We start from the raw sequence: 27,453 nt of genomic DNA on the forward strand, positions 1-27,453 counted from the left end.
TACTCCTCCGGTCCTTAATATAGGACCCAATTGTTGAGTTGGTTTTGATCCTAAATATAAGACCCATTTATCATATTTATCAATTTTTTCTAAATTACCCTTATGGATACTCCCTCAACCATAATCAAGTAGAATGGGAAGAGGGGGTATTAAGAAAGATGATTGTAGTATTTTAGGAAAAAAGTGTCACATTTATTATAATTAACTAACTTACCTAACTTTTTTAATCTAATCAAATTAGTTAAATGGGTTTTATATTAAACATTGGAAGAATATTAAGAATCGAAGAGAGTATTGATTATTATGGAGATTCCCAACTCAAGAAGTCAAGGACCGTATCTAATCCTTCATTATATGATGTGAGGGTCAGTGGTGTGTGGTTCCATGTGATCCACGTTCATTTGGTGTACTGTGGCGGAGGCTGTGGTTGGACTTATAGGCACAACTATGACATAGGGCGTTCTCAGCTGAGAAAATGTTCCTCGTATGTACGCGTGGTTCTGCTAGTAACACTCCTCTGATTTTTTTTTTTTTCTTGTAAAGAAAAAGTTCTGGTTTTCATATTAAACCCACGTTATATTACAATTGTTATTATAAAATAAGTTTTATATTAAAAGTAAGAAAGTACTCCTCCGGTCCTTTATATAAGACTCATTTAACTAATTTGATTAGATTAAAAAAATTAGGTAAGTTAGTTAATTATAAGAAAAGTGATACGTTTTTCCTAAAACACTATAATCATCTTTCTTAATACCCCTCTTCCTTTTCTATTTGATTATGGTTAAGGGAGTATCCATAAGAGTAATTTAGAAAAAATTGACAAATATGATAAATGAGTCTTATATTTAAGACCAAAACCAACTTAAGAATTGGGTCTTATATCAAGGATCGGAGGAGTATTAGTTATCATGAAGATCCCAACTTGAGTCAAAGACATTATCTAACTCGTGAATTGATCCTTCAAATGGGTTTGGATCCTCTCAAAATCTTTTTTTCTCTTTTTCTTCTCATACTCTCATTTTCACCGTTGCATCAAATAATTAATGGTTAGATTTAATATTTTAAAAAATAGATATCCACCTTCTTTCTCTTATTTATGTAATATTATAATAATAGTTTTAAAATATGAAATTTGAATCATTAGTTATTTGATCGAATGGTAGATCAATACTGCAAAGAAAAAGAAAAAAAAAAGATTCTGAGAGGATTCAAACGCAAGATATGTTATATTCCTGTGCATGGTCTCCCAATAACTTGCCTGCCTCATCGTTGATTCAGGTTTCACCGGCACGCTCTAAATAAAAGTGCAGAAGTTGTTCTTTCTAAATTGAGAAAAATCATCAATTGTAAAAGTGAAAGTAAAACAACCCAAATGGGGAAAACTAGAGCCATCATCCTTTCGTCAAATGTCGGAAGACTCAAAACCGCGGCATGTTGGAAAACCGGCAATATAACGGCGTAAAAACGTGGTAGTAAGATATCAGCGAGGCAAGCCCATCAAAATTGCACCAAATTCGAGAAAGTATCACAATTTCAGCATTTGTAAGTAGGGCCAGATAGAGCCGTCACGAGGAAGCTCCGAGTCAGTGAATCAACAGCCCCACCGAACTGTCCATTATGATTGACAGCTAATTAGTGTATATTTTTGTCTCAACTCTCAACTGTAGGCCCACGTCATCACCAACCTGTAAGCCTCTCTTCTCCCTTCCCCTTGAGCTGTAAATGTTCCAAAACCCCACACAAATTTGAAAACACTGAGCGCTAAAGAAACCTCAACTCATCTTCTCTTCAGTTGGAAATATCTCTTGTTTCGTGCCTTCAATTCTCCCGAGTTTGAACCTTTGGCTCTTGATTTTGATATGGCGACCTTTGCAGGCACCACCCAGAAGTGCAAAGCCTGTGAGAAAACAGTGTATTTGGTGGATCAGCTCACTGCTGACAACAAGGTTTACCACAAGTCTTGCTTCAGATGCCACCATTGTAAAGGTACACTTAAGGTGAGATAGAAGCATCTCTTCTTCCAAGAAATATACGATCCGACATGGACATTGCATTGCATTTGTACTTAGTGTTGTCTGTTTGATCTATGATGCATTCGGGCATTCATCTGCTGTCACGCTCTCTGAAATGAGAAAACGTATATTTTATGCGTTTTTTGCCTTTGATGATGATCAGCTCAATGCAAGATGGATTTATCCAGGAAACTTGCTGATGATATGCTCTGCCAAAGCTCTCTGTTTCCAGTTCCGTTTAAGATTCATTTATTGTATTCGATCTACGCTCCTTAGGCTTCACATTCCACTGATGATGATGCTTTTGATAGTCCTTATGCATGATCCTATGAATTTGTCTGTTCAGCTGGTAGTAAATGGGTGATGGCTTGATGAACTATTCAACTAAGAATTAATTGCTGTTGCTAAAACTTTTTGGACTATAATTATTTAAAAAGTTTTGAACTTTGGATCTGAGATCATACCAGTACTCTAATTGATGCTTGTTCCAAAGTGATAGCTGAGTTTGGGATGCATAATTATCTATTGACAAGATATACAACTGGTATACTTTAGAATTCCTTTTGAACCTTGATAGCGGCACATGTAAAGCATCCTGTGACATGCTGTCTGATTTTTCTTTCGTTGGATGGATACTGGAAATTGGTTTCAACCTTCTCGTTGGTCTCATTATATTTTGAAATGCAGAAAGATTAGCATCTGATACAACTTTCTTTTGCTCTTGTGTATCGTGCATTAGTTGTCACCCTACATATCCTCATTTATTAGTCCTCTTGTGCATCCTTGCAGCTGAGCAATTATAATTCCTTTGAGGGAGTTTTATACTGTAAGCCTCATTTCGATCAACTCTTTAAGATGACTGGCAGCTTGGAAAAAAGTTTTGAAGGTGAATTGCTGTCATTGATATTTTTCTAAAACTTATCCACTTCAAAGTTCAAATCTATCCTCAGCATGTCTATGTTTTTTCATTCATTCCTCTAACTTCTGTATTTGTCACTTGTAGGTATTCCAAGAACTGTTAGAGTTGACAGATCGGCTGATCAGGTATTTTCACATCCTTAAAAATGATGTTAACTGCTTGTAAAGGAATTTTTCTACTGCTTCATTGATTTCCAGTGCACCTGTGATGACGCTTTTTCTGATTTGAGAAATATGCAGGTCCAAACTAACAGTAAAGTTTCAAGTTTATTTGGTGGAACTCGAGAAAAGTGTGTTGCTTGCAAGAAAACAGTTTACCCGATTGAAAAGGTATATAAATATCCTTCAGTGAACTTTTTCCATAGCATTTTCAAGTCACTTGGTCACTAAATTGATGCGTGGAATGAAACAATATGTTTTTGAATCTCTCAGTTCAAGTTCTGCTTTATGCTTTCAATGAACCATATCTTCCTAAGAGTGAAAATAGAAGAATCTCAATATTTGTTTAGTATGTCAATGGTGTGCCAAATATTGCCGATGTAAGCTCTTGGATTTCGCTCTCAACAAAGTTTGATCAACAGCCCATTTTGTGGAGTTGATCTTCCTTTCGAGATCCAGCTACTCTATCTGATTTTACGTTCAGTTTTCCTTGACTGCACCAGAAATGGAAAGTCATAAAGTAAAAGGTGAAAAAAGTTCAGATTTGACACTGGAAATTAAGTTAGAAAAGTTACTCCGTGTCCAATTATTTTGTCTATCAGGAATATTAAGTAATATCTTTTCCTGTATTCTTGTCATGACTTCCCTATCATTGTATGATGTGACTATCCAAGAGCTAGTATAAATGAATAGATAGTTTGGAGGCAACCAACAAGCTGTTGGTTGAGATGGTAAGTAGTCTCACCTCCTCGTAAGGAAGAGAACACAAGTTTAAATCCTGAGAGTGTAATTATTGGAAGGACTTTAACCTTAACGCTTCCGCCCCATAGAGGCTGGTCTTAAGCCCAAAACAACTTGAGGATACTCTGACTTACACCAAAGATAGTCTAGAGGCAAAGTTGTCTCAGAAATTTGGTTGGATATTAAAACCTTGTTTCCTGATGGTGGAAAAGAGGTATCCATAATGAATTAGTGCAACAGAGAGGAGAGAAGCATATATGGAGAGGAAGTTGGATTAAATTACTGGTCTTGTCAGTTATTGAAACTACATGTTCTGCAACATTATACAATACCATGTGTACATATTAATCTTCCCTGATGATATGTTCTTCTGCAGGTGGCCGTTGATGGAAGTTCTTATCATAAGGCTTGTTTCAGGTGCACTCATGGAGGTTGTGTAATCAGTCCATCAAATTATGTGGCCCACGAACATCGCCTTTATTGTAGGCACCACCATACTCAGCTTTTCAGGCAGAAGGGCGACTTCAGTCAGTTTGACAAGCATGAGAATGGCAATGGGGTGGCTGAGAACACACCAAGCGAGTGATACTTCAACCCATCAAACTTCAGTGGCCATGCACACGAGACTTGATGATGGCATTCTCTGTTAGACATCAAATGCAGAAGTTGTTTCGATACAATACAGATGTTGTTGCAGTTCTCCTTGTTTATTATGTATGTAATATTTTTGTGAGGAAATATTGTAACAAAAGAACTCAGATTTTGTGGGAAACTGAGGTTGAGTATTGAGAAATAATTGCTAGACAGTTTGGTATCTGCTATTCAAATGATAATCATGATGATGTATTACCATCCCGCTTTTAAGATTTCTGGAAGCAGTTACCTTTCTCTTTTGCTGTCAGCATTATCTTTTGGATATAATGGGCCTGTGATGTCCTTCTGTTTTGGCTTAAATCCCAATAATTACAAAGCTGCAGGTGTAGAACTAATGGCTTTTCGTGATTTGAGTTTGACAAACAGATGCTATTCTTCCTGGTGCTATAAAATGACCATTCTGAAATCCGTTGAGTATATTGACAAGGAATGGTAGAAATTTTTTGTGTCAAAAGAAAAGGTTGAAGCTGTTTGAATCTTATGAAATCACCTGAGCAGTCCATAGCCACTGTTTGATTCCATGCCTAACTGCTTTGACTTGTGGTTTATAGCATGGAGTAGCAGAAAATTATGAAGTTTGAGTTGGGGTTGGCCTACGGTGGAGGCAATGTGATGGAAGGTTTGATCCATTGTTATATATTGTTATATGTTAGAAGCCTGCGAAGCTACGTATAGTTTCTTAATGAACCTTTTAATTTTAGAGGCTAGTTTCCTGTATACTAGCTAGCAGCCTAGTGAATATAACCCGTTATCAGAACATGAAATTTGCTGATATGCGATGATTGATTTGTTTGAGTGCTCTTATACTTACAGCCTAAGAAATGTTAATTGAATTAGTTTATTTATTAGGGGAAAAAAAATCTCTGTTGCCTTTATTCTTTTCTTCTTTTTTTGGTTTTTTTTATGGGGGGGGGGATGTTGTCTTTATTTCGCTTTAATTCCCACCAAACACTTGCATTCCAATAAGATAAATTAAAGAGATAATCAAAGCCTAGAAATATGATGAGGAAGGTGAGGATGATCTTTGTTGAGGAAGTGCGATGTCAAAGAGGCAAAGTCAAACTCAAAAAATGAAACAGAGCATGCCTTGGTCGAATGCTTATGCATATCTAAGTTCCATGATTGGTCATTATAGTATTCCACAAAAGAGAAATGGAATAATGGAAAAGTAAAGAAGGACGGAAAGAAAAAGTTGGCCTAATGTTATTTGATTTTCTCATAAGAATGACAAGGCACTTGGAAAAGAAGCCGAAGCTTGGTGGGCCCTGCCTATGAAGCTCTGTTTTTCTTTTAAGGCGGGGAAAGAAAGAAAGACAGGTAATAATAATGCCAACGGGCCATGGGATTTGCTTGTTCTTGTTCTTAATGCAACAAAAAGAATTGTGGAATCATATGATGCTGCAATTTAAAGCACATCAATTGCACCTGCTTTATTCATAGCCTCGTATCCCATGTTTTTAATAAGCCTCTTCTTCTTTTTTAAAGATATTTCTTAAACTTTCTTTATTAAAGCTGTGCAATTTCCTAGTACAAAAAAAAAAAAAGCTATACAATTTCTTTATTTTCAAAACTTGATTGTGCTTCATTTAAAACAAGAAAGTTAATTACACATATTTTTATTGAGCTTTCTTAAAAACACAGAGACACCTTTTCAATCTGCAGAGAAAATTTTTATATTTTAGAAATAAATGATAAATGTGTAATCACAGTGAATTTAATGTGGATTTATGGTTTATATGTCACACGAGTCACATAGCTAACAAAATTTGAAAACTGAAATTCTACCCATTTATAATATTTGCATTTTATTAAAACCTGAGCAGAAATAGTGACAGAGTAAACACAAATTTGAAAAAAAAAATTGAAATAAATTGCACAAAACTCAAAACTTAATAGTGAGTCGTGTGAATTTTTATAAATTTTATGTGATATTGATATTACTTATTTGCGTGATAAAATATAGCGTACTGCGGGCTTTATTCTTTGGCATGTAGGTGCTTCTTTAAATAAAGGGACCATATCAGAGGGATATTTAAAAAATGAAAGCAATGATTAGAATTTAAATTTCCCAAACATTTCAGCGGCCAATTGGTTTTTGCTTTGGAATAAAGAATGCAAACCAACTTCACTTCTTCAAAGAAATTTGTTGCTCTTGTTTTTGGTAACCCATAACACAAAGCTGTAATCTTCCCTGCATAATTTAATCGAAACCCCTCTATGATCTTTAGTCTTAGAGAGACGCGTGCTACAATTTAACATTTACGGGGGAATAAAAGATGCAGCCACAAAATAATAAGAAGAAGAAAAACTAAGAAGATGAAGATTTTGATGATGTTGAAGCCTGGTTTGATATAAAAGAGAAGAGCTTGGATACATCACTTGAAGTTGGATATGTGAACCTTTGATTTGATATGCACAATTATGCAGAAGGGTTGATTTGGTTGTAGAAAATGAATTGAAGTGTGATCTCAGTTGCAATTGTAACTAGCATTTCTGGATTTAGTATTTAAAAAAGTTTGAAAAATCTATAATCCAATCATGGAACTTCGATGTGTCAGTCCCTGAAGGCAAGGCAGAGAGCTCCATGTGGGTTATTCCGCAAACACAGATCAGCTTGATGCCTCTGAGATGCTCTGTAATGAAGGCTCCCATGTTCTTCCCCTCCCTCCATTACTCGTTCCTCTTCTCCTTCCTCCTTCTCTCTCCCTTTTCCTCTCCTAAAACATTTATACAAGTCATACTTTCAGAACATTAACATAAGTATGAACTTGTAGTACATAATGATCCCAGTATTTACATATAGTTTGTCTGGTACCACTATTAAATATTTTTCAGAACCCAAATGACTAATTTCTTGAGATTTGCTGTGGCTGATGTAACGGTTCTGATATATGATGTAGAATACGGGTAATCAAGCTAATGAAGGGTTCAGTGGTTTTTCATTTACCCTTAAAAATATCAATTGACTGAAACAATAAGAAACTTCCGAGAAAGCCAAACTTGGATAGAGATTAACCTGGCTGTTCTCCATATCATGGATCCTGGTGATTGTCTTCATCTCAAAGCTTCGTCTCTCTGATTCTGACAAGCTTTTCTTCATCTTAGCTTGTTTCTTGGCCCACAAACCCCTCATAACCTCTGAACAAAACAAGCACAAGAGAGTCATAAGAGGGAAGAGAAAGAATCAAAGTTTTCAAGAGTAGAGATGAAAGGAGGGGGAAGAGACCTTGAGAGGTGATGAGTCTATAAACATGGCCGAGAAGGAGGGAATCCGACGGCTTAAGAAGCTTGATGCGAGTGAGGCGAACAGAATCACTATTGTGTTCACGGTGATGATGATTGTGTTGGGAAGAACATAATGTGGAGGAGATGAGGAGGGCCACATAGTGACCAGGGTTGGTCTTCATGATCTGAGAAGCAGTCACCGGATGATACATCCTCTCCACTTTGCCATTAGGATGCTGTACCACCAGCGTTGCTGCATCAATGGCCTGGCAATTTCCCATCCCCCCTCTCTCTCTCTCTGTGAGAGTGAGGAAGGTGAAAGAGAAATGTTGGAGGACGCAAGGAGGTGTTTATAGCAGCCTCACAGTGCCAAACAGGGTTCAGGGGACACACACAAACTAAGATCCTGTGCAAGCCTGCTTATATACCCTCCATTGGATTCTCTCTCCCCTCTCTCTCTCTCTCTCTTTTTTTTTTAAATGTAGATTTGATGCTTGACATTTTTTGTGTCTTCACTGAACTTTTATCAAATATATGACGTCTAGACAGAAATTAAAAAGGTTTCATTACGTAGTACATTAACAACTGAGGTATGAATGAATATCAGGGCTTCTGTGTCTCTCAAAAGAAAGTTATGTAAAAGAAACTACTCCTCTAGTTCTAAATATAAAACCTATTTTATAATATAATTTATACAATAAAATAAATCTTATATTTAAGACCGGAGTATAATGTTATAGAAATCATGTGAGGTTGATTGATGCTCATAAAATCCATAAATTGGAAGTGAATTAAGCATAGAGGATCATATTTGAGGGCTGACGTGGTGAACATTGGCAACGGATTGATGTGAAATGCAGGCCTCACACACACACACACAACATTCTCTTTGCTCTATCCATTTTTGTGGGCTCAATCACTTCTTCCATCCCATCTTCGTATTAAATTATGTATATTATTATCTAAACATTCACGCATCCTGAATTATGAAGAACAGAGTGTGATATGTGGAACTTCGATTTTATATTTTGATTTAATAAGTTGTTTCCTTTTATAGGTAGGAGTGCATTACTGGTCAAACGGCCATAATCCCAGAGTGAGTCCAATCATTATAGTCAAATTCTTGGTTGCATTTTACCATCTTTCGTAATCATAATGCTACTCGTCGGGCAAATGGAAGATATATGCGGATAAATGTTGGCAGGGCCAATTCGGTATAAGTATTAAATAAGTCAAATAATTACAATATTTAAGAGATTTCACTTTCGAGGATTTAATGGGCGGGTCAATTTATCATTAATATTTACAGGGACCACGCCATGCCCGCGGCCGTTGAGGTGAGTGGTGTGGGATGATCGAGTGAATGTGACTATATAATATTAAGCTAAACTTTATGTTTATCGGAGGGCCTTAGACTTTTATAAGATACTCTTCTAGTTCTATTTACATTTCCCACATATTTTATATAAATCAAGAAAAATATTAAAATGTATTAATTTTTTATTAAAATATAATAATTTTTTAACTTTACTCCTATTTAATATATACATCTTTCAAAAAAGATAATTATATACGCTTTAATAAATTAAGAACGAAATAGTTCATTCACATTAAAAATTTAATTAAGTGATTTATAAATGAGACAAAACAAACTTTTTCTCCCTGTCCTATAAATATAACCACAAGAATAACATTCACTTTTATCTAAGTACTCCTCCGGTTCTTAATATAAGACACATTTAACTAATTTGATTAGATTAAGGAAGTTAGGTGAGTTAGTCAATTATAATAAATGTGACATGTTTTTCCTAAAACACCATAATCATCTTTCTTAATACCTTCTCTCACTCTTCTACTTAATTATGGTTGAAGGAGCATACATAGGGGTAATTTAGAGAAAATTGATAAATATGATAAATGGGTCTTATATTTAGAACCAAAATCAACTCAACAATTGGGTCCTATATTAAGGACCGGAGGAGTATTTAGTGAGTTTTTTTTCCTTCCAATTTTACCATGCATATTCTCTTTCTTCTTTGATTTATTTATTACATTTTTTATTTATTCTCTTGATTAGTAAGGGCATATTTGAAAAAAGAAATATATGTCTTACATATTTATTGTTTTAAACTGATTTTAACTAATTTCTTGATGAACGTAAATAGATAAAATTTATCTTATATTTTGAAATGGAGGGGGTACTAACTTCAATTCTTAATATAAGAACTAGTTGACTAATTTAAGTAACTTAAAAAATTTTATTAAGTTAGTTATTTGTAATAAATAGATATCCCTAAAATATTATTGCTAATAATGTATATTGGTTAGAATTATTATTTAATAAAATATTTAACATGTACAACTATCATAAGAACTATCTTAAAAAAAAGATAAATATAAAAAATAAAATGAATTGAAACCTTATATTTTATATTTAAAATCAAATTGAATGTCAAACTAATTCTTATAATAAAAATAAATAGTAGCATATGAGTTAAATTTTACAGGGACATGCTGGATGATCGAGCGTGGGCCACCCAAGCTGTCGTCATTGATGTAGTGAAGGACTGGAGGGGCTGTTTTTCGGCCCTGTAATTATGGAACATTCGGTGTTAAATTTCATTCCCCGAGCACCGCATCATGGTTAGTGTGCGTCGCGTGCGAAGCTTCCCATGCACACTGGTTCGCCTTTTGAGCGTTTATGTTATTAAGACGGTGTGAGAGTAAAATCAAATCATAGTTTAAAAAATATTTTTTAGAGAATAGATTTTGAAAGAATATATTTTTTTTAAAAAGTAAGAGTGTTTAAATAGTTATTATCAGAAAAAAATTTTATATATACAAATTACTAAAAAGGACATAAATTAATATGATAATTATATAAAAAATAGATTTTATAATATATTTTAATTTGAAGAAATAAAATTGTTAATAATATATTTTTTACGAACATAATTAATATATAAGATAATATAATTATTAATTAATTAATATATGTATATATATTTATAAAATATAAAATTAAATATGTTTATAGAAAAATAATTGAGGGGTGTTAAAGTCATATTACTGTTGGGATTTACTCTGACAGGCACAATTATCCTCTCCAATTTGAGTCAGAAGTAAAATGGATTCACTTTTTCTAAAATCATGGTTTGAAACCCAAAACCATGATTTTGGTCCAAAACCGTGGTTTGCTGATTTTTTTCCTGCAAATTTTTTACCCAAACTATAGTTTGGGTGCCAAAACCATAATTTCAGGTATTTACCAAACGGGCCCTAAAAGGGAAGCACCCCACATTGTTATCTGGGCCTGCCGTTCTCATCCGTGGCCCACTTGAAGGCCCACTTATCCCCCCCAAAAAAACAAAGGTCAAAGTATAGATTACACAGTTGACATGATGTATAGATATACCGTAATTTTTTGAAGGTATCATCTCTTTTCTAATGTGAAATGATAAATGCTGGCAAAAATAGGATGAGAAAAGTACTAGTTCATGAGGGTAGCTAATAATGCGTCATGTTTGATTCCGTTTAGTAGTCGTATGTTTTATGGTGCAGAGATAACTTCTTCTTATAATTTTAATGTTGTTAGTATTTGTTTCGCAATATTTCCAGAACAACATGTCTGAATTAATCATTTGACTTCATGAAATCCATTCACGTCAGATATCCACATTCAAATACAATGCAGAAAAAAGAGGAGGGTGGGGATCATGGAATGCTAAGGTTGTTTAAATATGGAACCAATGATTTACATATTACCTTAACATATCGCCAAAAGAAGGCAGGCAGGCAGGCAGTGTCACATCTCGTTGTCTCCTCAGATTTCATGCACCCTATCTCGCTTCTCTAACCCCTAAATAATAATCACTAATGATTGCTGGTCCAAAAAAAAAAAAATCAATAATGACAACTTGGTAGTTTATATTTAATCCCTGAATATGCAAATCTACACTTTCCGTCCTACTCTATTTTACTAAATTATTTCTTGCCTCTTCACACCAGCTAGAGCCGGGAATCAGGCCGGCCTGGCCCTCCAGGGCCGGCCCTTCAGGGCTGGCGGGCTTAAAAGGGCCGGCCCTCCAGGGCTGAAATTTTAAAAATACCCCAATTTGCTAAGCCCGGCCCTTAAGCTACAGGGTCAGGGCCGGCCCGCGGGCTTTTGGCCCGTTTAAGGAAAAATACTATTTTTTTATATTTATCAAATTTTTTATAAAAATATAAAAATAAACCAATGAAATTATTAATAAAAGACATAAATATGAATAAAATTAAGTCACAAATATAAAATATCATCATATATAAATATTCATCAACATCTAAGAACATCTAAAACGTTCATTAACAAGATAACAATATCTAAAAGTTTTATCTATAATGCAATTGTGCAATAAATAAACACTATCATTAATCTTTTGAAACTTCATCATCACTATAATTAATTACTTTTCTTCATAAGTATGCTTTTCTTTCGTAACAAAAATATCAAGTTTTTCTTCTTTATAAGAATTTTATTTTTGAATTTTGCAATCTAACTATTATTTTACTTTAATGTGAGAAACATTGTTGTTGAAACTCATGAATTTCTAATTCAAATTATAGAATCACAAGTTATATAAGTATAAAAATATTCTATTATCAAATATATATATATAGTTTAAAAATATCAACGCATATAATATAAATCAAATCATTATTAAAGTCTAAATTAACCGATTTTTTAAAAATTTAATTGGATAAATTATTGGCTAAAACTAAATTTAATTTTAAAATGATAATAATAACTAAATATTTGAAATATTATTAACAATGTAAAAAATTAATAACATTAATATTATATAAAAAAATTTAAAAAATAAAAAAATTATAAAAGGGCTTAAAAGGGCCGGCCCGCGGCCCTCCAGGGCCGGCCCTTTTAAGCCCTCGGCCCTCCAGGGCCAGCCCTCCAGGGCTTGTTTCTCATTTTAAGAGAAAAATATCAAGCCCGGCCCTCGTAATTTCAGGGCCTAAACGGGCCGGCCTGATGGGCTTGGCCCGTTTTCCCGGCTCTAACACCAGCGGTAGTGCATTGAGATATCCAAGAACTCTCTCTTTTGATTATGAAGCAAATGGATTCAAATTTAAAAGGATACTAAAGTATTACCTCCAGTCCTAATTATAAAACCTTATTTGAATTTTATTTTGATCCTAAATATAATATCCCAGTTTACTTTATCTCTCATATTTATCTTTTTTTTAAGATAGTCCTTATAATAATAGTACTTTTAACCAGTATATTTTATTAGTAAGGATATTTTAGAAAAAACAGCATTTATTTATTACAAATAACCAACTCAACTAATTTTTCTAATCTACTCAAATTAGTCAACAGGCTCTTATATTAAGAACCAGAAATAGTACTAGTTAGAGTGAGAGTGAATTTGAAGATGACAACATCAACCTCACTCAAGGTACAATATAAGATTATTTAATTTATCAATTAACTGAGTCTACGCATCATGGATTAGATCAATGGCTTCACTTCACACCTTTGATGTTTGTTTTTTTTGGCTACGCATAGTATCCTCCTATTTAGAGTTGGTAATAGGAGCCAACCCGCCGATTATGGGTTGACCCGTGGTGGGCTCAAAGACCGACAGGTCGATCCTAAAAAGACCGACTTCTGGCGAGCTAATATTTTTCCAACCTAGACCTGCCAACCCACTATTTTTTTTTTAAATTTTTTTGTCCCTTTTGTTTTCTTTTAATAAAATTCATTCTAATTCTTAAACACCTAAAATAAAATATGTATATAGAAATTATCATAAATAAAATATGAAATCCAAAGTTCCAAACATTCCAAAATACTACTATAAGCATACATGATACATCATCTTAAATGATTAAATATACATCCCAAATTAAAACATAACGAATCTAAATTAATAATAATACAAACGCAATGTTATAAATCACTATCAAGTGCTCAACTATGAGCCACCATTCAATGTTAATATAATTCAAAGAATGATATGAAGATGTGAAATTATTTGGTTAAGCTTCATAAGTAGAATCACCTTCTTTTTGCTCAACTAACTTTACCATAAGTAAAATTCATAATACAAAGCAAAAGATATATTATATTATGGTAATTTTAAATAATAAGAATAAGATAAAGGACCAAAGAAGTAAACATAATTATATTGGGGGAGAAAAAAATTTAAAAAAATAAAATAAATAAAACGGGCTGACTTGCCAACCCTACGTGTTAGCCCATCACGAGTTCAGTCTCGGCTGTTACAAGCTCAAAAGATCCGTTTTAAAATGAGTCTGATTTTTATTAACCCAACCCGCCACTTCTCCCATATTACCGATTATATTCCTATTAGAAGCAATTCTATTCAAAATACCGTCAGATATTAAATATGAACATATTTTTTAGAGGGATTCAAATATTAGTTTGTAACGTTATTTATGACTCATGATGTTAACATTGTTACTCGTGTTTCCAAATGATGGACTCCGTGATTACCGTATCAAAGGCAAACAAACATTTTATGATAAGGAAAGATGTATCTGGTGAAAAGAAATTTGAAAAAAAAAAACATTTATAAGTACATAAGTTCGAATGATGGAGCTCGTTGGGCTGGGAGTCATTAATTTAATTGTTTTCTTAAAAAATCAGGTTGATTTTGGAGACGGAAAAGGTAGCGGGAATCATTTTGACTACGATTTGACAGTGCTTGCTAATTCTTTGAGGAGGCCTTCATGTTTCATATCCGAGACATGGTTCATCAATAAGAGTTAATCTAGTTGGTACGAAGTCAGTTCTGGAGGCATACACTAATCTTGGTGAACTCCCAGAATCCAATTCATCTAAAACTTTTCCAGATATAAAAAAAAAAAAAATCCGGGAGATGGTTCAACTTAGAAGGTTTTGCTGGCACCAAGGAGAGCATCACTACTGATCAATGGGAGGTAGCTTTTCTCCTCTATCCTTCCCATCCCTTCCCCTCCACCGCCCATCCTGACTGTTAAATTAATATTTAAGCGGTCCAAATTCTTGTTTTTTAAAATTATAGTTTAAATACTTTGATCAATGGCCTTAGGGCTTGGCCAAAAATATAAGGCCTTAGGGCTTTTAAGAAGGTGCTATTTGCATTCGCAGTGATTACCGTAACATGCAACGAAGGTCATTGGAATAAAGATCGACACTTACCATGAGACAGCTCCAAAGGTAAATATTACATATTTGTGGGATCTGATGCGTATCCATCGGCAAGGTATTAAGGCCTATAAAGCATGGTTGATATGAATCGAATGAATGACACAGGAAATTTTCACATTACTAACACGAGTACAGCTCTCAAGATTTACATAGAAGAAAGCAATAAAAATAAATGGTTTTGCAGTACTCTTAATATTCATTTAGCTATGGCGTGTACCCAGGTCCTATCTGATAATGCAAGATCAAACAATGACCTTTTAAGACTTGGTGAAGCGACATCAATTTGAAACCGCCTTAAAGTTCAGCTCTCAGCACAAAATTACACAGATGGGAAATATTTGTTTAGATTGAAAGGCAGTGAATAGAACTCCTCACTTCTTGTGTCACCCTTGAAAGACTTGAACTTGTCCCACCAATGCTTCCCCCTGTCTTTCCTAATAGCTGCATCTCTCCTATGAAGAGTGTTATCCAGGAAAAATGCCACAACACCGGCAACGAATGCTTTCGATTGGAATGGGACATTCACCATATCATTAAACTGCCCAAGAACACAAAAGTATCAGTGCAAGTGCGAACTCCGCCAAAAACAAAGATTAAAATGCAAGAAAAGACTGCACGGTGGTGTTTTAGATGTTTAGCTTTAGAGTAAAAACATCTGTTCAATTCAGCAACACGAGTTTGACTCTCAAAAATGTTCGTCTGCACATATAGTCGAAAAAACTGAATCCAGACACCTACAGAGCTGCATCTAAGTTATCCTTTTTAAGAGAAATCTCGAGTTCTTGTATCATATATCCTTACCCATCTTCCACCTGTGTGGACTGGACCAAAACCATTAATTGCAGTGTACTCATTGAAGTACTGTGGCACAGACAACCCCAAGAAGATAGAGAAGCCTAATATGAATTTTGTTCTGAAGCTGTTGAGGTTGCAGAACTGAAGAAAACTAAGGCCTCCCGCACCTACACATAATGAATGAAAATGGATAGTTTTTTTTTAGCTATCAAAACAAATTTGGGCCTTCAATAACTTTGCGAGTCAATTTATAAATCAGACTTACCAACGTAAGCAAAGAATAAGCAGTATAGCGCAGCAAAAATGGGCGGTGGGATGGAAGCAAAAACTGCTCCAAATTTCCCTAGACAACAAGATTCACAAGTTTTTCAGGGAAGGAAAAGGAACTATGGAGGCGGACCAACCATTTATCTAAGTCACACGTATTGCCTAAATACTCATACCGCACCAACTCACCAAGAATTGAAAAGAAAATCATGAATCCAGCAGATATTTGCACAACTCTTCGACTGCCAACACGAGTCAAAGCCAGTAGACCTGCATTTTCGCTGTACAGAATGAAAGCAAATGGGTTCCATCAACAAATTGCGTCTCCTTTCTTTAAGCAGAAAATACAAAAAAGTTTGAGACTGTCTTACACAGATACAGAGGATCCATTGACAGTTCCAAACAACCCTGATAACAGTATGCCAACTCCCTGAACATAGATATTGAGAGGCAGAATCAGATGGTGTCAACAATAACTGAAGCAAGAGCTCACCAAAATTATCTATTGCATTGTGCTACTTGAAATGGCAGATGAAGACTATAATTAGAATTACATTTCATTATTACTCCTGCTATTATCATTATTTATAAACTATAAATAAATGAAAAGTTTATTTATAGATAATCTTTTTGGCCTGAACATTTACAGATAGAGATAGTTAAATGTTGAAGCAGCAATTGTACCCATCTTAGCATACCTGCCAACCAATACCCCGACTGAGAACAGATGGCGGTAATGGAGTTGCACTTGCATACCGATATACAGCAATAAAAGCTCCACTAGACTGCTTGTAACAAATAAAACTGTAAGTAGATTTACTCAACCAAAAAAAAAAAAAAACAATAAGTAGATAATTTAACTTTGGCAAGGCATAATTATTCAAGGAAATGGCAAAATACCAAGCACAAGTTACTGATTCTCAGCCAATGCACAATTAAGGAAGCCATATAATCCCAACCATGCCACTAAGCACATAGTTATTTGTTAACGTGTTAATATCAACCTCCCCTAGATTGCATTGAAGGAGACAATCTTCCCATTATTACATTGAACTTAACAGACGAGAAGTAGGGCAATAACCAAGACCCTTAACCCCACCCCTTCCCCCCTTCTTTTTTTTTTTTTATTTGTTTATACAGTCCCATCCTTTAGACCATTGACCACGACCCCAAAATGGTTTACAGTGATTTATTGCAAAATTTCCTTCTCACTATTGCTGCTTCATGCAGCCAGTATATCCAATATATATTCAGGAAAGCAAAGGAGATTCTAGGTATGTATTTGTAGGTTCCTTGACACTACTTATGCCAAATGACAAACTAAAGTTAAAACTTCTCTCAGAGATAAAATTCAACTTTAGCCTCAAAGGTTTTCGGGAAACGTATGCTAAAAACCTATTATACTTGTACCATTTTAAAACGAAAGTACAAAATCATTAAATGATCATGGAAGCTAAAGAAGGTTGTAGCAGTATATGCTGTCTTAGATGACTATCAACAACATACAGATTGGAATTCCAAGACAACCAATGAAAATGATGGATACGGAAGCTAATAAATGATTGTCGTATGGCAGAAAACCACTGAAGAAACAAAAGTGAAATTCCAGTTGAAACTTGAAACTAAAAGGAATATATTACCTCTACGAGAGAAACAAAGGATGCCATCATCATGGCAAAGGCTTCGCCAGCATCAAATGAAGGCGCTCCCCATTGAAAGGGATATGGAATTCTTATCCTGGAAAACGAAATTCACAATACATTATTACCCTCTCCTTTCAATTCACAATACAAAGGCTAGAAGGTAAGCATGCTAATAAATTTTTTATTTAAAAAAAAAAAATCAAAATCTCACGGATGCAATTGAATCTTTCTTGAAAAAATATCAATTACATTCCTCTACGATTGAAAATAGTGATAATTATATTACAGAAAAGATTTTCAAATGACAAGTGTGACATAGATGGACCAGATAATGATTCACTTATTCGTTCGCTCTAGTTCACAACACAATCAACAGCCTCTGTGCATACAATCAACTCGTCCAGAATAACATGGCGTATGATTCAATAGCTGGGGTTTTGGAGGAAATACAAAAATCTAGCACCTAAAAACATGAATAAAAACGACTAGTTCAGATAGTAAGGTATAGGATTCGTTGAATCAAAAATCTCTCTCCATATTAAATAAGATATGCAATTTCAGTGCCTGACAAGAGTCTCCTCGAACTAGTATCGCTTGGAACTCTCAAAGCTCCACGCTGAGATTAAGAAATATAAAGATCAGGCTAAACAACAAGCGTCTTGTCCAGCTTCAGTACTGAGCATACTTAACACCTCCCCCCTTGCTATCCTTTTCCTTTTTATCGGTGGGAGCAACTTAAATTAACTAAACAGTAGTTACAGGGAAAAAAAACCATCCAGCATTGCTTTTACAAGAAATTGCACAACTAACCAAGGGGCGCCATCTATAAGTCCAGAACGATCAGTGCGGCAGGTAGCCTGTGTTTTTGGTGCAGCATGGTTATAGGCGCCTCCAACAGTGAGTAGATGAGCATATATCCACACAATTGCAATTGTAAATATAACAGAAAAACGGTCAAAGATATGTTTTCCTGAATGGAGCACATGGGGAATGTACTGCATGACAACCATTAAACATTATCACTATCAGTCTTACAAAAATCATCATGCTATATACCTAAATAAAACCAAGATATCAAATCAACCATTATTTTTATGTTAAGGGTTCATGGCCATAAAGAAAATGCTAGTAACTAGACATGTTTAATAACAGTGTATTGCACAGTTAGTAACTTTACCTGTGAAACAAATACTAGCAATATAAGCTCTGGCAATCCAATCTCCACACATTTAGCAACCTATACCCAAGGCAGACATCAATGTCAAATGATCTTATCAATTTAACTCTCACGAGAACATGTGATAAAGTAACATAAGGCTTACCCCGGGAAAACCTAACTCATACAGCCCAAAACCAACAAGGGATACCAAAGGAACTGCAGAAAGTGGACTTAAGAACCTGAAGAAAGAATCGGAACTTATATCACTTATTAAATTTACATCCAAACAAACTAATAATTTACTTAAACATGAAGACACAATTTTCATTTCAAACACCAATCCAGATCATAACAATAATTACGTCAAAAGCAATCACGTGAAAATGAGGTGAAAAAGCATAACCCATCAACTTACTACAAATAAATCCAAACCAACCTTGCAACATTACGCCAGAGGCCACTAAAGCCTAATACTATTTGAAGAGTTGAAGCAACAATAAGAGCTCCCTGGATTGCCCGCATTATCCTCTTGAATCTCTGAATATATTTTGAAAAATAAAGATTCAGAAAATAAAAACGAGCATACAGTTTTGATCAAATAAACATATAATAATCCAAAGCATTAATCTGGGACTGGGACTAAAATTCATTCCCTTATTTCCAATGGATTTGAACACAAGAGGTTAATCTTCTGAGGACAGATAATCTAAAACCAAGGCTATAATTGATAACAACATTATTAGAAAACATATGGCAGTTTGCTTATTGGTTAGATCTAATCATATTACAACATTAAATGATGTAACAAACAAATCAACCATGCACCAGTTAATATAAGAAAATGGATTCTGATCCACAAGACCTCTATAGGATCTGCAACATCACTGAAGCGACCAGCCAGAATAATTGAGATAGTGGTAGGGACGTAGGTGTAAGACCCTCCAATTACGGCAGGCAGTCGAGTTCCAAACAGTGTCTGCAGCAATGTGTTTATTCCCGCTACAAAGAGTAGTGTTTGGATAACTTGTGCCTTTTCCTCCTGCAAGAAAAAGTAATGTTGATTTTCTTTCCTTTTCTCTTCTAATTTCTGGCCTATAAAGCACGATTTCAATCACATGGTTGGATTTTTCTGTTATTATAATCTCAAACTAGATCTTAACCTAGTTGCTTCTGTAAATTTTATCAGTTACTGCTTACATTGCCACCTCCCATCTGTGGAACAAGAGCAGAAGGAATGAGCACAGTTGTGCCAAGCATCACGAGATAATGTTGAAAACCAAGAATTATGGCCTCAGCTGCACCAGAATGTCCCCAATCTTTGTCAAGTTTAACGAAATAAAACAAAGGCAAATATTTAAAGCTAAATTTTGCAGATCCAACATTGAACAAAATAATGCAGACAAGGGGGTAGAAGAGGTGTTGTGAAATCATAAACTATGTAAAATGATGACAGAATATGGCAAATGATTTTTCCAAAAATTTCAATCACTTGAAACTTAAAAGTCTAGGAAACATTATCCAACTAGCAGCTCTGAAAGCATGGCTTCGGTGGTGTCACGAAATCTCCAAAAATTTCAACAACTCGAATAATATAATTCAAGAGTAAGAAATTGTTAAGCGAAAGAATATTTTTGAAATTTTCATATCAAAGGTCAAATTAAATAACAATTGGATTCTCCGAAAGGTATATAATCTAAATGAATGACATTATTCCTTTTAGCTTTGAGAAGCCCATGAGGTTTTCCCAAGCCGGGAAGAATCTCTGAATTAATTTGAAACATGACTTGTGAATTAAATGGTCCAGAGATTTGGAAATGAGAAGGTGCTTTTCCAATAAATTTGTTTTATTTCCCCAGTCATGCGTTCCTTGTGGTGCTAGACATAAAAGAATAACAGGCCTAGAATGGAGCTCTCCCGCCCTTAAAAAGAAGAATAAGTTGGCTTTAAGGAAGAAGCGCATAAAAAATCTGGCAAATGCAAGGAAAAAGAATTTACGAAAAAGTAACTTTTGACAAGTAGACAGACAGACAACCGTCCAAACAAACAATACTTGCATAACAAAATATGCCTTGAATATACCATGTGAATTGACAAGAACCAGGTTTAAAAAACACGATTTCATCTTCAAAACGTTAAGATTTTCAAATATAAGATCAGCAAAACTCACGCCATGGGGGAGGACTCGTCATGCAGTAAGAAATGTTGGGCAGCTGATCCTTCGGTGGATGTGGCTGAGGCTCATCTGCTTTCGCCGGACCTCCTCCTCCTGCCATAATTTTTCTCTCTGACTAGCGTGCTTTCTAACCGCGTCGCACTCTGGCCAATAAATTAAAAGGACCACTGAATCTGAGAACCCTGTGAAGCTCAAATCTGACAGCAAATCTGATCCCCCATCTCAAAGAGAAGGCTCAAAAGAAAAGGAAGAAAATATTCACGAAGAAGAAGTCCGGAACAGTGAGCTACCTAACTGGCTGCCTACTGAGCAAAGAAGAAAAAGACGGAAATGGAACTACACTAAAGGGAAATAAGAGCTGAAAATGATAGTGTAACCTGAGATTAGCTGTAGGCAAGTGAAAGTAATACTCACAATAATTGCGGCAATTCAGGAAGAAAGAAGAGAAAAGGTACCTTTTAGCAATGTTTCAGAAGCAAAATCAAGTGGCGGACTATAAAGTCAAAAACGCAGGTGCCCCACACCACACCAAAAGGAAATGCTGAGAGAAAAGGGGAGAGAAAGGAAACGCAGGAGCTGTGAGCGTGAGGAGTAAAGCAGACTCCAGAGCTAGGAGAGACGATAGGGGCGTAACAGGAAGAGCAGAAGGGCACTTTCTATGAAGAATGGAGCTTCTCTGTCTTGACGATAGAAAAAGAGAGAGAAAGAGAGCTCCTTCACTCCTTATTGCTCAATCCGTGTCTCTTTCCCTCTCTCTCCTCCGACCTCATTCACTGAGCTAACAAACATTTTAACATGGGAAAATGACAATAAAATACCACTTGAATTCTAAAAGGACAAATAAGGGACCTGAATAAGCAAAATGACAAATAAGGCACTGGGTACCAATCTGGAATTCATATTTTCGGCCAAAAGACCAAAACGCCCTGATGAATGCGGGAAGACCAAAAGCTGAAAGTGAGAGAAAGGAGAGAGGAAGACCGACGCAGTGAGAAAAAGGAGAGAGGAAGACCGACGCTGATGAAATGCGGGAAGAAGGAAAGAAGAATGTTGGAAATGCTATTATCTTACTCCTTCGCATCACCATTCTGTAGAGATTGTTGATTTTGGTTGTGGGAAAGAGGATTTGTAGTGAGAGAGGGAGTGAACCGAAGCGGAAATCAGCAAGCAATTACGTAACGTAACTGCTGTGATGTGCCTGCTGGTTTTTGGTAAATCCCATTACGTGAATGGTAAATTTCACTATACATGTAGTTAATTATGAATTTTACAAAATACATATTGTGATTTACAACTTTTGTAGTGAAAGTGACTACTTTGTTAATGGGTTTTGCAACCTGTTTTCAGGAGATAAACAACTTGTTTGTAAAAACTAATAAAAGTGACAACTTTTGTAGTCACGTTGAATCAACTGGTTGCAAAAGCCATTTAAGAAGTGGTCATTTTCACTATAAAAGTTGTAAATATCACTGTGTATTTTGTAAAATTCAGCGTCAAATTTTATTGATTTTTAGAAACAAGTTGCTCATCCCCTGAAAAGAGGTTGCAAAACTCATTTAAGAAGTGGTCATTTTCACTATAAAAGTTGTAAATATCACTGTGTGTTTTGTAAAATTCAGCATCAAATTTTATTGATTTTTAGAAACAAGTTGCTCATCTCCTGAAAAGAGGTTGCAAAACTCATTTAAGAAGTGGTAATTTTCACTACAAAATTGTAAATATCACTGTGTGTTTTGTAAAATTCAGCATGGAATTTTATTGGTTTTTAGAAACAAGTTGCTCATCCCCTGAAAAGAGGTTGCAAAACTCATTTAAGAAGTGGTAATTTTCACTACAAAAGTTGTAAATATCACTCTATGTTTTGTAAAATTCAGCATGGAATTTTATTGGTTTTTAGAAACAAGTTGCCAATTCCTTGAAAAGAGGTTGCAAAACTCATTAAGAAGTAGTAATTTTCACTACGAAAGTTGTAAATCTCACTATGTGTTTTGTCAAATTTAGTAGGAAATTTTATTAGTTTTTAAAAACAAGCTGCCCATCCCTGAAAACAAGTTATAAAACCCATTGAATAAGTGGTCATTTTTACTACGGAAGTTGTAAATCCCACTATACGTTTTGTCAAATTTAGCGTGAAATTTTATTAGTTTTTACAAACAAGTTGTTTATCTCCTGAAAACAGGTTGCAAAACCCATTAACAAAGTAGTTACTTTCACTACAAAAGTTAAATCACAATATGTATTTTGTAAAATTCATAATTAACTACATGTATAGTGAAATTTACCATTCACGTAATGGGATTTACCAAAACCAGCAGGCACATCACAGCAGTTACGTTACGTAATTGCTTGCTGATTTCCGCTTCGGTTCACTCCCTCTCTCACTACAAATCCTCTTTCCCACAACCAAAATCAACAATCTCTACAGAATGGTGATGCGAAGGAGTAAGATAATAGCATTTCCAACATTCTTCTTTCCTTCTTCCCGCATTTCATCAGCGTCGTCTTCCTCTCTCCTTTCTCTCACTGCGTCGGTCTTCCTTTCTCCTTTCTCTCACTTTCAGCTTTCGGTCTTCCCGTATTCATCAGGGCGTTTTGGTCTTTTGGCTGAAAATATTAATTCCAGATTGGTTCCCAGTGACCTCCTTGTCATTTTGCTTATTCAGGTCCCTTATTTGTCCTTTTAGAATTCAAGTGGTATTTTATTGTCATTTTCCCTTTTAACATTCCTGTTTTTCTTTTTCAGTTTTATTTGTGTAGACTTTATTGTGTTTATAATTTACTTATTTATTATTGCCGTTTTTCTGGGTTACACTTCGAGGAAGAGGCAGCTCTGGGAAGGGCGCCGACGAGCTACGCGAGTCGCTGAGAGAAACGTAACGTGGCTGTGGGACCCAGAGCAAGCCACGGCCAGTACCCTGGTTTCCAAATGCCCACTAGTTTACTAAAATTTTTCCGAGTTATAAAACTTGGGTGGGTGGTAATGTATGATTTCCAATAACTACAAAAAGTGGTTGTATCCTTTGGATTTACGACACATGGGTACGTTTGGCTTGTGACGGTGGCAATGTGCAGGGGAAAGATGGTTATGCTACTATTTACAGTGTGTTGTGAGTGACATTTGAGATCACGTGGGAACAGGAGCATAGAAACAGGCAATGCTAAAAACATACGAAGTCCAATGCGTGAAATGTGAATCCCGGTTATCACCCCAAAAAAAAAAAGTGAATCCCCGGTGGCGGGTGGGGGGGAGTTGGGAGATTTCTTTGCCAGTGCATGCAAACAACAAAAACCAAGTAACAAATTATTACATCCACTTTGTTTAATTTTTATTTTAATTATAAGTATAAAATTTTAATTTATTTGGATTCTTATATTTATTTATTTTTTTAAGATAGTTCTTTTAATATAACAGTTCTAACTAATAATTTAATTGACAGAAATATTTTTAAAAAATAATACATATTTATTATAAACAACTAATCTAATTTGTTTTTTTAATTTATTTAAATTAGTCAACTAGTTTATTTAACACAAAAAGTATTTTATTTTGGTTTATGTGAAAATAGTTATGAGTAATTACAATAACGAGCTCTTTGCCGCTTCCGGCCGCCACTCACAAAGAAGCTAGCATGCACGTGGTCGTGGTCCTAGAGACGCTAGCCTTTTATTTCAGGCTTGGTCGTGTTCACATTGCTATTAATTCTTTTTATGTTCTCATTATATCAAAGATATTTCATCTACCTCCAACTGAGACTTAATATAGGTGGCTCTCTCTGGCTAATATAATGTTCAAATAAAATTCGCAATGCGTTACACAACTCTCATGTTTTCGGCAATGCTTAAGGTTAATGTCTTGCCTTCTCAAGCGGAGCACAAAAAATATCTCATGGAATGTTCATTTTAATATTGACTATTCATATTAATTTTCAGTGGCCTAAATTCAACTTAATTTTTTGTATTTAAAACCATTTTTATTTTAATTGATCTAGAATTAAAATTAAAATAATTTTATAATTAAAACTTCCTTTAAAAAAATTAAACTTATCATTTAAAAAAATATAAATTAGAAATTTTACATCCATATCATTTAGAGTGTCATCAACTGTGGAGCCTGCCCTAGAACTGGTTTTGATGCTGCGCATGATGAGGACGATAATAACTATTCTTCCGGTTCTTAATATAAGATTCTTTTAACTAATTTGATTAGATTAAAGAAGTTAGGTAAGTTAGTTAATTATAAAAAATATGACACGTTTTTCTTAAAATACCATAATCATCTTTCTTAATACCTCATCTTTCTCTTCTACTTGATTACAGTTGATAGAGTATCTATATGGATAATTTAGAAAAAATTAATAAATATGAGAAATAGGTCTTATATTTAAGACCAAAATCAATGAACAATTAAGTCCTACATTAAGGACCAAAAGAGTATCAAATATCAACCATTTAAATTTAATATACATGGTCAAAATTTAATTTTTAATTTTTTTTGTTTTCTAAAGTGTTTTCTTTTAATAGGTAGACAATCTAAAATAAATGTAATTTTTTATTATAAGTTTTTCTAAAATGATTTTATTGAAAAATTATTAATTAAAAAATTAAATTTAGACTATTAAACTATATCTAAATGGTATAGATTTTACTGTAACGGTAAAAATTAAATAGTTATTATTATGATGAATACTAAAATTGGAGTTAGACCCGTCCGGTCATGAATGCCTCCGTGCAATGGCCTCTTTAAAATTACAACGCCGCATTCATCCCCTGCAGATGTAATGATCTGAATTTCTCAGATTAGATGTCGATTTCCAGCGTGTCTTTTCCGATCCTTTCTCTCCGTATATTTATATTTCCTCGTCATCATCACAGATGTTTTGATCATTTGGTCTTTCCGCAGATTGCCATTTGATTTGGAATTAACACGATCCTTTACAATCGAAGTAATGATTATGAACATTTTTTATTGATTTTAAAATTCTTATTTTAAATTCAGATATTTATTTTATTCTCTCATTTACTTCACACGCCACTTTCTGTTTCATATTTTGCCATCAAGTAAAAAGTATTATTCATAGATTTTAAAGATGTGTCAAATGATTGTTTTCTATTTTTGCCTCTTATTTTTCATCGGATGCCCCCAAAGTGAACCTATTCAATTTGCCTCTTATAATGCACTCATTAGGCGTCAAAAAAACATTTATAAGTACTGTATGAGATTAGTTTCACATAAACTTAGGGCCCGTTTGGATGAGCGATTGGAAAAGCTACTTATTGGAAAAGCAGCTTATGGATAAGTGAAATGGGATATAAGCTAAATTGAATAAGCTGAATTGTGTTTGATTGGAGTGGAGTCAGAAAGCCCGTTTGCAAAAGTAAAATGGATAAAAAGCTGTTTGGATTATGGTTGAGTAAAAGTAAGTTTGGTTGTAAATGACTAAAATGGGTATGAGTTTTAATAAATAGTAAAAAATAGGAAAAAATATTTCACATAATACAATGGAATTAAAATAATTTAATACGAATAAGTGAATTAAATTTTAAAATTTAGAGAAATCTAAAAAATTATTTTAAATATAAAAGTGAAAGAAGGAAAAAATCGAATAGAGATAATATAATGATGAAGTAAAATTTATTTAGTGAATTAGAATTACGAACTGTAGAGAAAATCATAAAAAATATTTAAGAAACGAAGTGCAACATGATAAAAAAAAAATAACATATACAATAAATTTAAATTAATTTAATACGAAGAAGTCAACTAAACATAATTTAAATGGATAACAAAGTTTTGAACTCCAATTGACAAAGTAAAATAATAATATTACATAATTAATTATTTGATAAAAACTATGAACCAAGCCTCCACATAATTATTTGATAAACTATGAACTCCAATTAACCACGCCTCCACGCGCTGGCTCATAACCAAGCCGCTGGTCTGCTTTATCCGCAATTGCCATGTCATGGTACTGGACCGAATCATACGGCCTAGACCGATCTGCTCCATGCTCATAGATCGGACCGGTCACCGAAACTTTCTAGGGCGTTTGACTCAGTAGCCCACAGAATCATTTTCCTGCGAAACCTTCGAGAGAGCCACACCCAAGTGCTTCCTGTCACGGAGGAGACGCGACGGAGCTCACGGCAAGTCTCGGTGGTTTCTGGGGACGGAGGATGAGGGGAGGCAACTCGCGTGAAGGACCAGGCTTTCGGTCACTCCAAGCCACACCCAACACGAGGACCTCACGGCGGAGACGCGACGCAGCTCACGGCAACTCTCGGTGGTCTGACGACAACGCGACGGAGGAGGAGGCAGGATGAGGGGTCGCCGGTCGGGTAGAAGGGAGAGCAGATGGGAAAGAAGAAAAGAAAGAACGAAGACTCCAGAAGAAGAAAAGAAAGAACGAGACGCGAAAGAAAGGCCGAAGACTTCAGCAAAAAAAAATGAGGACCGGCTGATAGGATCCCAACGGTAAAAAATAAAGAGCTTATCT

The 27,453-nt window shown here is 34.8% G+C and overlaps 3 protein-coding genes across 3 annotated transcripts; 1 reads left to right on the forward strand and 2 right to left on the reverse strand.

Annotated features, from left to right (window-relative positions):
* The first annotated feature begins 1,734 nt into the window (after nt 1-1,734).
* LOC114737914 (LIM domain-containing protein WLIM1-like) lies at nt 1,735-4,694 on the forward strand. Its single transcript, XM_028925919.1, has 5 exons — nt 1,735-1,997; nt 2,802-2,898; nt 3,016-3,056; nt 3,171-3,260; nt 4,207-4,694. Exons 1-5 carry the CDS (start codon nt 1,860-1,862, stop codon nt 4,414-4,416), a joined length of 576 nt encoding a protein of 191 aa, XP_028781752.1. The 5' UTR covers nt 1,735-1,859; the 3' UTR covers nt 4,417-4,694.
* Nucleotides 4,695-6,803: 2,109 nt separating this feature from the next.
* Nucleotides 6,804-8,088, reverse strand: LOC114737918 (uncharacterized). The gene is made up of 3 exons (XM_028925923.1): nt 7,711-8,088; nt 7,501-7,622; nt 6,804-7,201 (listed from the first exon to the last, which is right to left on the reverse strand). Exons 1-3 carry the CDS (start codon nt 7,988-7,990, stop codon nt 7,094-7,096), a joined length of 510 nt encoding a protein of 169 aa, XP_028781756.1. The 5' UTR covers nt 7,991-8,088; the 3' UTR covers nt 6,804-7,093.
* Nucleotides 8,089-15,003: 6,915 nt separating this feature from the next.
* On the reverse strand, nt 15,004-21,709 carry LOC114737901 (nucleobase-ascorbate transporter 6). Its single transcript, XM_028925897.1, has 15 exons — nt 21,412-21,709; nt 20,951-21,099; nt 19,981-20,078; nt 19,646-19,822; nt 19,220-19,320; nt 18,947-19,022; nt 18,802-18,861; nt 18,435-18,619; nt 17,622-17,718; nt 16,680-16,766; nt 16,353-16,411; nt 16,171-16,262; nt 15,980-16,057; nt 15,721-15,881; nt 15,004-15,457 (listed from the first exon to the last, which is right to left on the reverse strand). Exons 2-15 carry the CDS (start codon nt 21,054-21,056, stop codon nt 15,239-15,241), a joined length of 1,596 nt encoding a protein of 531 aa, XP_028781730.1. The 5' UTR covers nt 21,057-21,099; nt 21,412-21,709; the 3' UTR covers nt 15,004-15,238.
* Between the last annotated feature and the right edge of the window lie 5,744 nt (nt 21,710-27,453).

This window comes from Neltuma alba, unplaced genomic scaffold, assembly GCF_004799145.2.
Source record: "Neltuma alba isolate B1F8T4 unplaced genomic scaffold, ASM479914v2 tig00013509_pilon, whole genome shotgun sequence".
Classification (NCBI taxonomy): Eukaryota; Viridiplantae; Streptophyta; class Magnoliopsida; order Fabales; family Fabaceae; genus Neltuma; species Neltuma alba.

Bases quoted from the DNA above. Each gene is read 5' to 3' on its own strand.
- LOC114737901 (XM_028925897.1), bottom strand. From the start codon at position 21,056: ATGGCAGGAGGAGGAGGTCCGGCGAAAGCAGATGAGCCTCAGCCACAT. The intron at 20,079-20,950 runs GTGAGTTTTGCT...ATTCTGGTGCAG, and splicing joins GACGAGTCCTCCCCCATGGC to CTGAGGCCATAATTCTTGGT. The intron at 17,719-18,434 runs GTTAGTTGTGCA...TTCGTTTTCCAG, and splicing joins CTTATAGATGGCGCCCCTTG to GATAAGAATTCCATATCCCT.
- LOC114737914 (XM_028925919.1), top strand. From the start codon at position 1,860: ATGGCGACCTTTGCAGGCACCACCCAGAAGTGCAAAGCCTGTGAGAAA. The intron at 1,998-2,801 runs GTGAGATAGAAG...GCATCCTTGCAG, and splicing joins ATTGTAAAGGTACACTTAAG to CTGAGCAATTATAATTCCTT. The intron at 3,057-3,170 runs GTATTTTCACAT...AGAAATATGCAG, and splicing joins TTGACAGATCGGCTGATCAG to GTCCAAACTAACAGTAAAGT.
- LOC114737918 (XM_028925923.1), bottom strand. From the start codon at position 7,990: ATGGGAAATTGCCAGGCCATTGATGCAGCAACGCTGGTGGTACAGCAT. The intron at 7,623-7,710 runs GTCTCTTCCCCC...TGTTTTGTTCAG, and splicing joins TAGACTCATCACCTCTCAAG to AGGTTATGAGGGGTTTGTGG. The intron at 7,202-7,500 runs GTTAATCTCTAT...TAAATGTTTTAG, and splicing joins ATGATATGGAGAACAGCCAG to GAGAGGAAAAGGGAGAGAGA.